A 12879-nucleotide genomic window follows, 5' to 3' on the forward strand; every position below is an offset into this window, starting at 1 on the left:
AATGCCTCCTTCTGTGTCCTGTCCAGCCACATGCGTTTAAAAGGCTCGAAAATCTATCCCTAGAGAAACAAGTATTTTGCTCCCATTCCTCCAGCATCTATTCATTTCTTAGTTTCTAAGAATCCTGGCATTCTGTGCCAGGATTGAGTCCACAATGGTAACAATTAGGACCATCTGGAGGATGCTCTTTGAGTTTTTTTGACTCTTAGAAGACTTTAAAGATTCTGAGTATTTCCTTTTGCATAAAACATGAATCGGAACAATTTAACAGACACACAGAGCACACTGTAACTACTAAAACTGAGTTTTTGATAAAGTATTTTTACTTCAAAATGTAATTAAAAACGTCTTTAGAACAAGGTATTTACAAATGTCAAATTCATTCACACATGCGCGCGCATGCACACACAAAATAATGAGATTAAGGAATTAACTTTTCCTGAGAATTATGTATCCTTAAAACAAGGATCCTTTAAGATTAATTGAGCCCTTTAATTCCACCTTGATCCTGTCACAGACTTGAACTGTGTAATACTCCAAGCATAATTCCATTCTTATCCTGTAGAAGCCATCGGCTGAGGTCCTTAGGCTACAGTCAATCACTTTGCAGTTTAAAAACCAGCTCCTAGGACAAAACATCTGACTACAGGAAAGGCTGGCTCTCAGATAGCCCCTCCCAGCCTGTGGGCATCTAGGTTCTGGTGTTTAGCCTAGGGGAGGGGTCTCTGATTCGCACTGATCTCTGCAAGTCACTAAGCAGAATCACTGCCAGCAGGACCCTTGCTTACCTCCCAGCTTAAGCTGAACTCAAAACCAAAAAACCCAAAACAACTCAGTAGAAGCACGCAAAGCTGTGCCATGAACCCCGTTGAGACAAAGAGGTCAAATCTGTTAAAACAGGTTGCTACCTCCTAACGGAACCAGTGGGGGGCACAGCGGTCCCAGCACTATAGGGCCTCCACGCTTCAACAAGTCAGGATCCTTTCCTTGGGCTTTGGGACATTTCAGTCAACTCCCCTTAGCCCCGCACTTTGAAGCTGGCTGACTTACTCTCAGGCAGAGATCCTCCCATTGTCTGTGTAGAAGCTCAATCTGCTCCTTCAGAACCGTCACGTCCTCCGCCAGGATGTGCCGACTCAAGTCCCCCTTCATAGTTTGAAGCTCTTTCAAGTTGTGCGTCCAGTTAGCCAGAGGCTTCTCGACTTCCTGCATTCAAACACAAGGAGAAAGAGGGGGAAAAGCGCCTTCAGTTCCAGCCCTGCTCTTTCCAAACCTGTAGGCTAATCCTTTGATTAGGCTCTGGGGGAGGGGAGCCTGGGAAGGGGAGGGACCTTCGGAATGAGAAACAGCCGCTACAGCGGTCCTGGCCAGGCAGCCTACAGCCACCTTTCTCTCTGGGGACACAGCCTTAGCTCTTCAAGCTCCTTCCTTTAGGTCGCGGGAGTTTAAGAAAGTCATTCTGTTTTAAAGCCATCCAGGCCCTTTACTGAGGGTGTCGTGTAAGAAGGGCAAGATCTGCACACGTTTCTGGATTGCGATCCAGAGGCTATGTTAAGAGGTAGGTCACACACAGCAAGAGTGATTTCTTGCTTCCCGAATGCATGGGTGCGTGCACCACTAACACGCGGGCCATCATACAACACCCACTTCTGTTTGGAAGGAGTTATTTTTGATTTTCTGAACAACAGAAGGAAAAATTGCTTGCTGATAAATAACAGAGATTAATTAGCCGATAGTTTCCTATACCATTCATTCATTCATTCATTCATTCACGTGCAGCTCAAACCTAGGGCCTCATACTAGCTAGGCAAAGACTCCCACGAGCTACCCTGTCCGCTCCAACTAGTTTATAAAATGAAGTAGTTTTCGGATCTAACGAATCGAAGCAATCAGGAAAATCCTTTTCACTGCAGAGGAAGTGAAAGGAAACAGCCCAAACACCCCCGAGTCTATCAGGTTTTAACTGTATTTAGGGTTACTTATCCTTGGTGCATTTTCCAGGCCTCTTGGTTCCTGCCCTTCAGTTGACATCGGAAGGAAGATACTGTGTCACTTGGGCCAGAAATCAATCTAAAGAGCAGCCACAGTAATGAGGTGCTAATTCTGACGGGTGGCTGTTCAGTGCTCCATGTACTACAGAGGCATGTTTTCATCATTACAGGGCAGCAGAAGCCTTTTCCTATGGTCTTAGTTGACAGTGAAACTGCCGAGTCCCATCCTTCTGCACTACTATTTGAACTACAAGGGATGGGTAGATGCTTGGTCAAGCGTTTGCTGTGGAAGGGAGCGTGAGGGAGAATCAGAGCTATCCTCCACATCCATGTGAAAAGCCAGGCATGGCGGTGCATGCCTCGCAGTGCCAAGGAGGATCCCTGGGGCTGGCTATCCACCAAGTCTGGTGAATGAGTGAGCTCCCGGTTCCGTGAGAGACCCTGCCTCAAACAAAATAGGATAAAGTGGAGAGCAACTAAAGATGGCATTCAACATCGACCTCTGGTCTCCCTGTACACACGCATGCATATCAGTGCATGCATGTATGCGCACGTGCACACACACACACGCATACAGAGAAAGGGGAAAAAGATGAATACACACTCATATGCTTGAACATGGATAAAGAAAGTCTCAGGAAGAATATACAACAAATTAGTCATATCAATTGTTTCTGTGGTAAGGAATGAATAGGGAAAAAATTTTAATATGTGTCTTATGAACCTTCTGATTTTAAAACCATGTGACTACATTATTCAAAAACTTATTTTAAAATTAAAACTGTCCCAATGAGTTGATCTTTCAACAAGTCCAGATGTACACTGTAGCAATTTTCACAATAGTCTAGAGAGTCTATGAAAACTTTATAGCTCAATAATATACATGTCAGTTCACTGTCCCTTATTTGAAACACTTGAAACTAGAGGGCTTCATATTTCTGTTTTGGGTTTTTTGAAGCAGGGATGCTGTGTGTGTGTGTGTGTGTGTGTGTGTGTGTGCTGTTATTCCCCACATGAACATGGCTATAATGGGATGTAGCTTTATGAGGAAAGTAGGGCTCAGACCGGCTGGGTAGCTCACAATTCTTTTGAGATGATAGCCACCATCCAAGACAGCCCTCCAGTTACTTGGGACCTGTTTGGACTAGACAGGCCTCCTGTTACTGGGGATTGGTTTGGACCAGACAGGCCTCCAGTTACTTGGGATTGGTTCGGAATATGGTCACGGCTTGGATGAATCTGAGGATCTCAGCCACGACTGTTTCCACTGATAAATGGGGCTGAGCCGACAAAAGCCACAGACTCTGCTGGAAACTGAGGAGTGTGACATTTGAAGAAATGGTGACAGCTTAAAGGTTTCCATCTCACAGTTGGCCCAGGTGTCTAAACTTTACAGAAGGAAATTTCTGCGTATCAACGGAGAGCGATGTTAAATTCTCTCACTTGTTATTCACATCTTGATCTAAACTTGATGTAGCCCAGTATGGCTTTAAACTCTCTACACAGCTGACACTAAGTCTTAATTCCCAATCTTTCTGCCCCACCTCCCATACCCTTCTACTGACAGTTTGATATTAGAGCCAAAGAAAGGGAGAAGAGAACTGTGGAACAAATGTTGTTTGTATGTTAATTTGATATCTGGCATGGGTCTATTAAATACGCAGGCTCTGGGAAGTTAAATGGTTAGTCATTGGAATAACACTTCAAAATGAACTTTCACTTAAAACATATGTAAACAATTCCTGAACAAATCAAGATGCGAGTTTTAAAAGCAAAGCTTAGAGACATCTAGGGGGAGACAGAAAAGTGTATTTTATATGTTACAGACAAGTGATTTTCTAAAAAAAAAGGGGGGGCACAATCACATAGGAAAATATTCACACATTCGTCTATATTAAAGTCACACAAAATTGCTGGGTTATGATGGCAAGTAATTGTAATGCCAGCTCTGGCAGGTAGAGGGAGGAAGATCAAGAGTTTGATACTGGTCTAGGTTATATAGCAAAACCCTGTCTCAAACAAATGAAGGCAAGACCATGAACCAGAAGTCCCACACAAAACTACAACTTTTGTTGCTCACTATGAAAGTTTGAATAGGAATAGCTCCCACAGACTTATGTATTTGAGTACTTGGTCCATAGGGAGTGGCACTATTGGGAGGTGTGGCCTTGTTAGAATAGGTTTGGCTCTGTTGGAGGAAGTGTGTCACTAGAGGGTGGGCTTTGAGGTCTCTGAAGCTCAAGCCAGTTCACTTCCTGCTGCCTGTGGATCAAGATTTAGAACTCTCAGTTCATTTTCCGGTACCATATCAGCCCGTGTGCTGCCATCCTTCCTGCCATGATGACAATGAACTAGATCTCTGAACTATAAGCCAGTCCCAATTAAATGTTTTCCTTTGTAAGAGTTGCTGTGGTCTGAGAACATGGTCCACACAATCAATTAACCAGGACTCAAGGGAGCTCACAGAGATCAAGGAGTCCCTTAGAGGGTCTGATCTAGGTTCTCTGCCTATATGTTATGGCTGAATGACTTGGGTTCTTTGAGATTCCTGGCAGTGGGAGTTGGGGTGGTTGCTGACTCTTTTGTCTGCTTATGGGATCCCTTTTCTCCAACTGGGTTATCTTGTCCAGTCTTGATGGGATGGTATCTGCCTCGTCTAACTGTAGCTTGTTACGCTGTATTTGTTTGATGTCTGTTTTGAAGGGAGACAGAGGGGACATGGATCTGGAGGAAGGGGAGGCTGCAGTCAGGATGTAATATAGGAGAGGAGGAGGAGGAGGAGGAGGAGGAGAAGAAGAAGGAGGAGGAGGAGGAGGAGGAGGAGGAGGAGGAGAAGGAGAAGGAGAAGAAGAAGAAGAAGAAGAAGAAGAAGAAGAAGAAGAAGAAGAAGAAGACGACGACGAAGAAGAAGAAGAAGAAGAAAAAGAAGTGGCAGCACCAGCAGAAGCAACAGAAGCAGAAGAAGCAGGAGCAGGAGGAGGAGGAGGAGAAGAAGGAGGAGGAGGAAGAGGAAGAAGAGGAGGAGGAGGTAACATGAGGGGCTATGGTGCGGGAGAATTGTCTGTAATCTGTCAATCATGTTTTAAATAAAGCTGATTGGCCCATTAGGTCAGGCTACTTATTGGCTCTTGTAGCTTATATTAACCCATTTTTCTGATCTATGTTAGCCATGTGGCTCAGTACCTTTTTCAGTGGGGCAGATCACATCCTGCTGCTTTGGTGGTCTGGGCAGGAGTGGGAGGAATCAACTTCCTCCTTCCCAGAATTCTGCTCTCCTTGCATCATTTCCACTTCCTGTCTGGCTTTCTTGCCTACACCTCCTGCCTGGCCAATCAGCATTTATTTAAAACATGATTGACAGAATACAGACAATTCTCTCACACCAGAAGAAGAAGAAGAAGAAGGAAGAGGAGGAGGAGGAGGAGGAGGGGAGGAAGAGGAGGAGGGAGAGTTGTTGTTGCTGTGGTCATGGTGGTGTCTCTTCACAGCAATAAAACCCTAAGACACTCACCCAGTGACATCAAAAAATTTTTTTTTAAGAAAGAAAGAAAGATGAGCTGTTTGGTAGAAGACATTTGTAAGTATATACTTAACAGATATGTGGTATTAAGAATAAGTAACTTGTTCCAATCAAGGTGGCAAACAACCCAACACAAAAGTTGGGGGAAATAGCAACAGGCAGTTCATGAGAGCTGACTTGATGGGGCAACAGACAGGAAGAAAAGTTCAACTGCCAGACTACACCCCAGACTAACAAAGGTTGAAAAACATCTAACGTCAACTGGCATGGAAGGACGGATGGACTGTGTTCATACTGTGTGGACTGACAGTCATGGGAACGAAGTGGCAAGGGGAACCAATGAACGACGGGAATGTTGCATAGGACATGCTATACAGTATGGGCTGCTTTAAGAAGTTTAGGACCAGAAGGCAGCACTTCTAATATTCCAATGAGAATAATATAACTATTATTAAAGCAATAAATAAATGTGCTGACTAGTGAACAGCAGAGTCAGTTTTATGGAGACCACCAGAAAGCTCAAAGACACCAGGAATTTAGAGTTTCGTGTCTCAACCCCAGTGATGACTGCAATGCCTGTTTATTGTGGTTTTTGTTTCCTTGGGATGCTGGGGAGGGAGCTGGAGCCTTGTATATGCTAAGAGCACTCTGCCACTGAGGGATAGCTATAGCCCTTTGTCCTGTTAGTATTTTACATTAGTTAATTAATTTTGAGAGAGGTCTTGTCTAGCCTAGGTTGGCCTAGAACTTGCTGTGGAGTCAAGGATGAGGCTGACCTTCTGGTCTTCCTGCCTCTACCTCCCAAGTGCTGAGACTCATCAACAGGAGTGACCTACAATGCCCAGCCAGCCTTTATGCCATTTGTTACGGCTTTGAAAGTACATTAGGAAAATTTTTATGACAAAGAGAAAATGTACACAGGAAGAAAGACATTACTTTCTGACACAGATTCCAGTATAAGATAATATATGTTGGGGCTGGAGAGATGGCTCAGAGGTTAAGAGCACTGGCTACTTTTCCAGAGGTCCTGAGTTCAAATTCCAGCAACCACATGGCAGTTTACAACCATCTGGGATCTGATGCCCTCTTCTGGTTTAAAGGTGTACATGTAGGTAGAACACTCATATACAGAAAATAAATAAATTTTTAAAAAGACCATATATTTCTTTCTACTTTTGTTTTCTAATTCAATCCCTAGTCACTGAAGGAAGAAAAAATTAAGAAACCATTCCAAAGTATTCAGAAAAAAAAAATCTCTTAAATACCAAACCTGCGGACAAAAAAGAGACATAGAAGTTCCTGCCCTGGTGTTCAGTGATCCTAGTTCCTATCTATAACTCTTCTCCATCTTCTACAAAGACCTTTGATGTTCAAGAACATTTGCTAATTAGGCAGAACATAGTTTGGAAGGATTTATATGTTATACTTAACCAAAAGAACTCAACTCTGCTGGTGTTCAAGGTGAGTTTTTAAGTCATACCTCACTCTTACTTCAAAGACAAGGTCAGGGTAAACAGTTTTTCCTTTGTCTTTTTTTTTTAAAGTGCAGTCAGGGTCAGGAACATGGCTTGGTGGGTAAAAGCTCTTACTACGGAAGTCTGATGACCTAAGTTCAGATCCCTGGACCCACATGCAAGTCAGACACAGTGGCACATATCTGTAATCCCAGCACTCCTACGGATGGCAAGATGGGGGTTCAGAGATAGGGGAATCCCCCAGAAGCTCACTGGCTAGCTAGTCTGGAGTATTTAGCAAAAGAACAAACAGCATGAGAAACGCTGTATCAATCATGGTGGAGGCTGAAGACTGAGGCCCAGGGCTGTTGTCTGACCTCCATACAACACACGCATATGCATTCACAAATCAATTAAAAATTCTCAGAGGCCAGTTCTTATACCACAGAGAAGAAACAGATAGAGGACACGAAGGAGAATTGCCCCATGAGCCTGTGATGTGCAGCTCATTTCGTAAAAGCCTTTCTCATCTTTAAACAATGACCGTATGATCTAACATCAATTCTCATACTTAAGAGACCAGAATGATGGCTTTTGCAACTGATCAGAAACCTTAGCTTTATCACAGAGAGAGAGGCAGGCAAACATTGTAAGTGCCCAGAAGGCAGCTCTGTGATTATCTTGGTCACTGGCTCAGACATCAATACCTTAATCAGCTCCTTTTCTCTGTGGAGGTCCTCGTGAAGTTCGGGGAGAGGATTTTTGCTTTGTGCTTTCAGGACTTGCAGCTTGCTTTTCAGCTCCTTGATTTTCTTTTCACACTGGTCCCAGGTCTATTTGAAAACAGCATTAAAACCGGTAAGTCCTTGGCTCTCCAGACTGAACTACAGAACAGACCCACTCGCTCATTTAACGCACACGCTCTGTCTTTTAGGTAGTTTGGAGAAACCACCCAGGAATCGGTTCCTGTCTTGTGCAGACTGACCTGAAGGGAGATGTGGGACATAATCCCTGGGATGGATTGGTTTGGAAGTATCTCCCTTCATCTTTCTGATCTATTATATCACTTTTGGACATGTCCATATCAAAGAAGCTACTGTAAGGATTGAATTTTAGCATCTACATCTTCAGTGTGCACCCCAATAGCAGAGTCGGGCAAAGTACACAGCTATTCCCCCTCTTGTTTATCTCTTCGGGTCACCCCCTTGGCCTCTTCTGATGCCTGGCTTTGGCCAGACTTGCAGCCCCCCTTTCCGCCTGCTGCCTTCTGCTTGAAAGACTTTGGGGTTTGCAAAGAGTTTTCAAGTTGTATCTGCTCCGCTAGCTCACGCATGTCACGTACCCCACAGAACAAAACTCACACACCCTGTTCACAGCACAGGCGCTCCGACCAGCTCACAGACATTTACTACCGACTTAGAAAGACTGCTCTGTTAACGGTTTTCAGTGCACACACAGATTAGAGGGATGCCAGGAATAAGCACAGACACAAAACAAAAATAGCTTAATATTTTGACAAGAGAAATAAAAACAGCATTTGAAATTCAAGAGCATTGTGGTGTTGGGTCATTAAGCTTAACACAATTCAGTCCTTTAGAACAACTTAGTATTCTGGCAAAACCAAAAAAAAAAAAACAAAAACAAACCAGCCAACCAAACAGACCAAAACCAAGATTTTCCTACTAATGACTCAAAACTTTTCCGTTCTTAAACTCATAGTGATCGATTACCCAAGAAACTCCTGTCTGTGGAGGAGTACGTTCATTCTCTGATGATAGCAGAGAAACACAGCATGACTCTGCTTCTCACGTGTCCTACCCAGGCTGGAGCCTAAGTGCGGTGTTAGTTTCATGCACTGAACATCCAGTGAACATGACTGTTTCATGTCTCATCAAACTGTTCTTACATGTATTTATCTACTTATTTATTTAGTGTGTGAGGTGGGTGTTCCACAGTACATGATGGGAGTCAGAGGGCATTTTGCAGGAGTTGGTTTTCTCTTTCCACCATGTGGTTTCCAGGGATTGAACTCAGGTCGTAGGCTTGGCACCAAGTACCTTTACCCACTGAGCCATCCCACCAGCCCAAAGTAAATATCTTCATAGCATCTCAAGTGTTTACATTTGCAATACTTGTTTTTCCCATACAATTATTATTTTATTAATAGTAGTAACTGACATGACTCGTATATATTGGTAGGAACTGACTTGGAAAATTCAGAATACCAGATTTTATTTATTTTATTTTATTTTTTATTTTTTATTTTTTTGGTTTTTCTAGACAGAGCTTCTCAGTGTAGCCTTGGCTGTCCTGGAGCTCGCTCTTGTAGACCAGGCTAACATGGAACTCACAGAGATCTGCCTGCCTCTGTCTCCTGAGTGCTGGGATTAAAGGGCTATATTACCACTTGGCAGAATACCAGAGTTTTAAAAACCATTCTTGCTGCAAGGCCAATAAGAACCATATGTAGTGTATTACAGTGTCACACTGACCTCTGCTGTGGTCTGGAGCTGGCTGATCATCTCTCCCAGGCTGAGCTCAGTGTCCTTCCAAGTGTCCTGAAGCTTGTTGACTTGCCTGTCAATGAACTCTCTAGTTTCCAGGCTGGGTGTGTTCCGTAATTTCTCCCCAGCCTCCAAGGCCAGCTCATAGGTGGTTCGCTGCCTCTGAACATGGATCTCTTTGTTCTACAAAAGAAAACAGGGTTTGCCTTAGGCCTCTGGGGTGGTGAGAATATGACTGTGGATTTCTCTGAAATATTAAATTCTACACAAATCAGACATATCTGTACAGAATGTACGTGCAGGATGAGGCCATGCACAAAACATACGTCAAAAGCTGCTGTTGAACTCTGAGTAAGTCTATACTCCCAGATGAGGGGGCCATAGAAAAACGTTCAAGGACTAGTAACAGTTAAGATTCTTAGTAGAATAAAAGACTGGAAAATAACAGCAAGAAAAACGCCATGTATTTAGGGTGCTGGAGCAATGGTTCAGTGGTTAAGAGCACTGACTACTCTTCCAGAGGACCCTGGTTCAATCCCAGCCCCACATGATGGCTCACAATTGTCTGTAACTCTAGTACCAAGGGACAGAACACCCTCTTCTGGTCTGTGAGGGTACCACACAGTGCACAGGCGTACATGTAGGGAAAAAGGCACACACACACACACACACACACACACACACACACACACACACACACACTTATATTTATAGAATGAAAATCTACAAGGCAAGAGGGATCCCAGAGCATTAGGAAAATGATTAGTCTCTGAACTGAAATCATTATACAGGTTATCACCAGGGTAACTCAGAAGAATAGAGCATGCACATTATACTAGGGAAATAGGAACGAGATTACAGGAGAAGGAATACCTCAAAGGCACATAGTGAAACTTATGACACATACTGATCAATAGATAAAAGAACAATTTGATCTGAATATGACATAGGCTTACCACAGATTGGAGCAGGCTATTTCCAACACACAGAAAAAAATCAGGAGAAATTCTAACTTATTCACACTTCTGAAAGGAGCAGTGTGCTGCCCCTCACGTCGCCTCAGACAGGAGGCCTGTCCTCTTCTGGTCCTCCCTGACTTGGCCAGTGGCATGAGATTTATTAAGATGCGCTGGCCCAAACCTTCGACTCTTCTCTGACTCAGTTTTTGTGTGTGTGTGTGTGTGTGTGTTTGTGTGTTTGTAACATCCAGACTGTATCCCAAATCTTTGTGGGGTTTGCTCATTTCTCATCATGCAGGCCTCAGTTTAAATGCCACAGTCACAGAGGGCACCCAGATCTAAAGCAGCTACCAGCTCCTCTGTTAATTATCTATACATGGTGATTGCCAGCGGGTATTTTCCTGTTCATTTGCCTGAATGTGTCCACGAGAGCAGGAGTTTTCTCCTTCTTTCACCGATGAGGACAGAGACCAGCCCAGAGGTGGCACTCGGTAAATATTTGATGACCGGATAAGTGAATAAGGCCAGCCCAGCATGTTGGGGGTGGTGATACGGCATTTGGCTGCATCTCTAGTAGAGAGTGGTTCCCTTTAGTAGGAAGGGAATGCATTCAATAACTTACTCTAATCCTATGCACATGACACAGCTTTCCTTTAATATTTTTAGTTCATTGATTTATTTATAGAACATATGTTGAGGCGGGGTGCATCTGGAGGTCAAGGGACAACTTGTGGGAGTCAGTTCTTTTCTTTTATCCCGGGGGCCCCAGGGATGGCTTGGCTACCCTCACCTTTTCCCACGGAGCCATCTTGCCAGTCCCTAAACCCTTTCTGTCGCACACTTGGCTGTCTGAATTTGCTCTTGAAGAGTCCGGCACTCTGCCTGTGGCTACCTTATACGCTTGCCAGTACCTGAAGTGTTTAGTGGTGTGACCCCATCATCGTGGGCTTCTCCCATTCTACCTACCCATTTGCACGCTCTTCCCACATGCTCGAGAGAACATCTCTATTTCCGACTGTACAAGACTAGGGGCCAGGCTGTGGGTGGCCATACCTAGCTGGCCTTCCATTGCACAGAAAGTATTTGGGTCATAACAGAAAACATTAATCCTCAGGGGGCTGGAGAGATGGCTCAGTGCTTAAGAGCACAAACTGCTCTTTCAGAAGAGCAGAGTCCTGTTCCCGTCACCCATATATCAGGCAGCTCATAACCACCTGTAATGCCAGCTCCAGGGGGATCCAACACCTCTGGCCATTTCCAGTACCCGCACTCACATACACATGCCCACACATGATTAAAAATAATAAAAATAAATCCAAATAAAACCTCCACGGAACAAACATCTTGCATATAAAGCCCCTCCCACTCTCCCGCCCCGCCAACCTGTGTGCTTTTCACCTCATGGTGGTTTGAATAGGAATGGCCCCCATAGACTCCTGTGTTTGAATACTTGACCCATAGGGAGTGGTACTATTAGGAGGCGTGGCCAAGTTGGAGGAAGTGTGTCACTGTGGGAATGGGCTTTGAGGTCACAGATAAGCTCAAGATATGGCAAGTACAGTCTGTCTGTGGCCTGCAAGATGTAGAACTCTCAGCTTCTTTTCCAGCACCATGTCTGCCTGTGTACTGCCATGTCCTGCCATGATGACAATGAACTGAACCTACGAAACTGTAAGCCAGTCCCAGCAAATCGTTTTCCTTATAAGGGTTGCTGTGGTCCTGGCATCTCTTCACAGCAAGAGAAGCCCTCACTCAGACACTCCCACACCGCACATATATTACCTTCAGCTCGTGGATGAGGCGTCTGGTTTGATAGAGGCTGTGACGGTCCTGCTCCTTCACTGCAGACAGGAGGTGGCCGGTGTCAGCGAGGAAACGGAGTAAGTCCTCCACAGAGGTGGTGAAGAACTGCCACTGTGCCACCTGCCTGTCGATGTCACACTTCCGCTGCTGGACACCCCGGGCAGCGCTCTGCCACCCATCTGAGAGCTTTGAGACTTCGGAGACAAATTCTGGCCTAGGAGAAACAGATGGTGAGAGAGTCCCAACACGGACATATATTAAAGGTAACCAGTGAGGACGGACAGAAGTCTGCACGCACAACTCGCGTGAGACCACAGCGTCATGAAACCTGAACCCTGTCTTAAGCAGTGAGGGTGTGATGTCACAGGCAGACCTAGCCTGATGTTTGGTCAGCACCCTGGGAAGCATTCCCTTAAACACACTGAGCTATCTTAACGTACACGATGCCAGATCTTCCTGGAAATCTAGGAACTGGATCAATGGAAAATGGCTAAAAGGGTGGCTGTTTGGCCATGCACTGCAGTACTTTACATAACCAAACACCCAAGAGTGAGCGACACCATGGTCACCCAACTAGCTCTTCTCAGGTGAACAAAACCACTCACGTGAGACATGAGGCTGTTCTCTATCATGGGAAAGTCCTGCTTG

At 44.7% G+C, this 12879-nt stretch overlaps 1 protein-coding gene across 3 annotated transcripts in view; it reads right to left on the reverse strand.

The window, feature by feature from the left end:
- The window catches only part of Syne2 (spectrin repeat containing nuclear envelope protein 2), a 296837-nt gene that overhangs the window by 37013 nt on the left and 246945 nt on the right, over positions 1 to 12879 (reverse strand). For all 3 annotated transcript variants that reach the window (XM_087911749.1, XM_087911748.1, XM_087911747.1), the window contains exons 94-97: positions 12211 to 12445; positions 9458 to 9652; positions 7673 to 7798; positions 1051 to 1206 (exon numbers count right to left, since the gene is read on the reverse strand). In XM_087911749.1, the coding sequence (XP_087767875.1) occupies positions 1051 to 1206; positions 7673 to 7798; positions 9458 to 9652; positions 12211 to 12445 (712 nt within the window). The remainder of the gene's footprint in view (positions 1 to 1050; positions 1207 to 7672; positions 7799 to 9457; positions 9653 to 12210; positions 12446 to 12879) is intronic.

Source organism: Myodes glareolus, chromosome 11 (genome assembly GCF_982192425.1).
Source record: "Myodes glareolus chromosome 11, mMyoGla1.1, whole genome shotgun sequence".
Lineage (NCBI taxonomy): Eukaryota > Metazoa > Chordata > Mammalia > Rodentia > Cricetidae > Myodes > Myodes glareolus.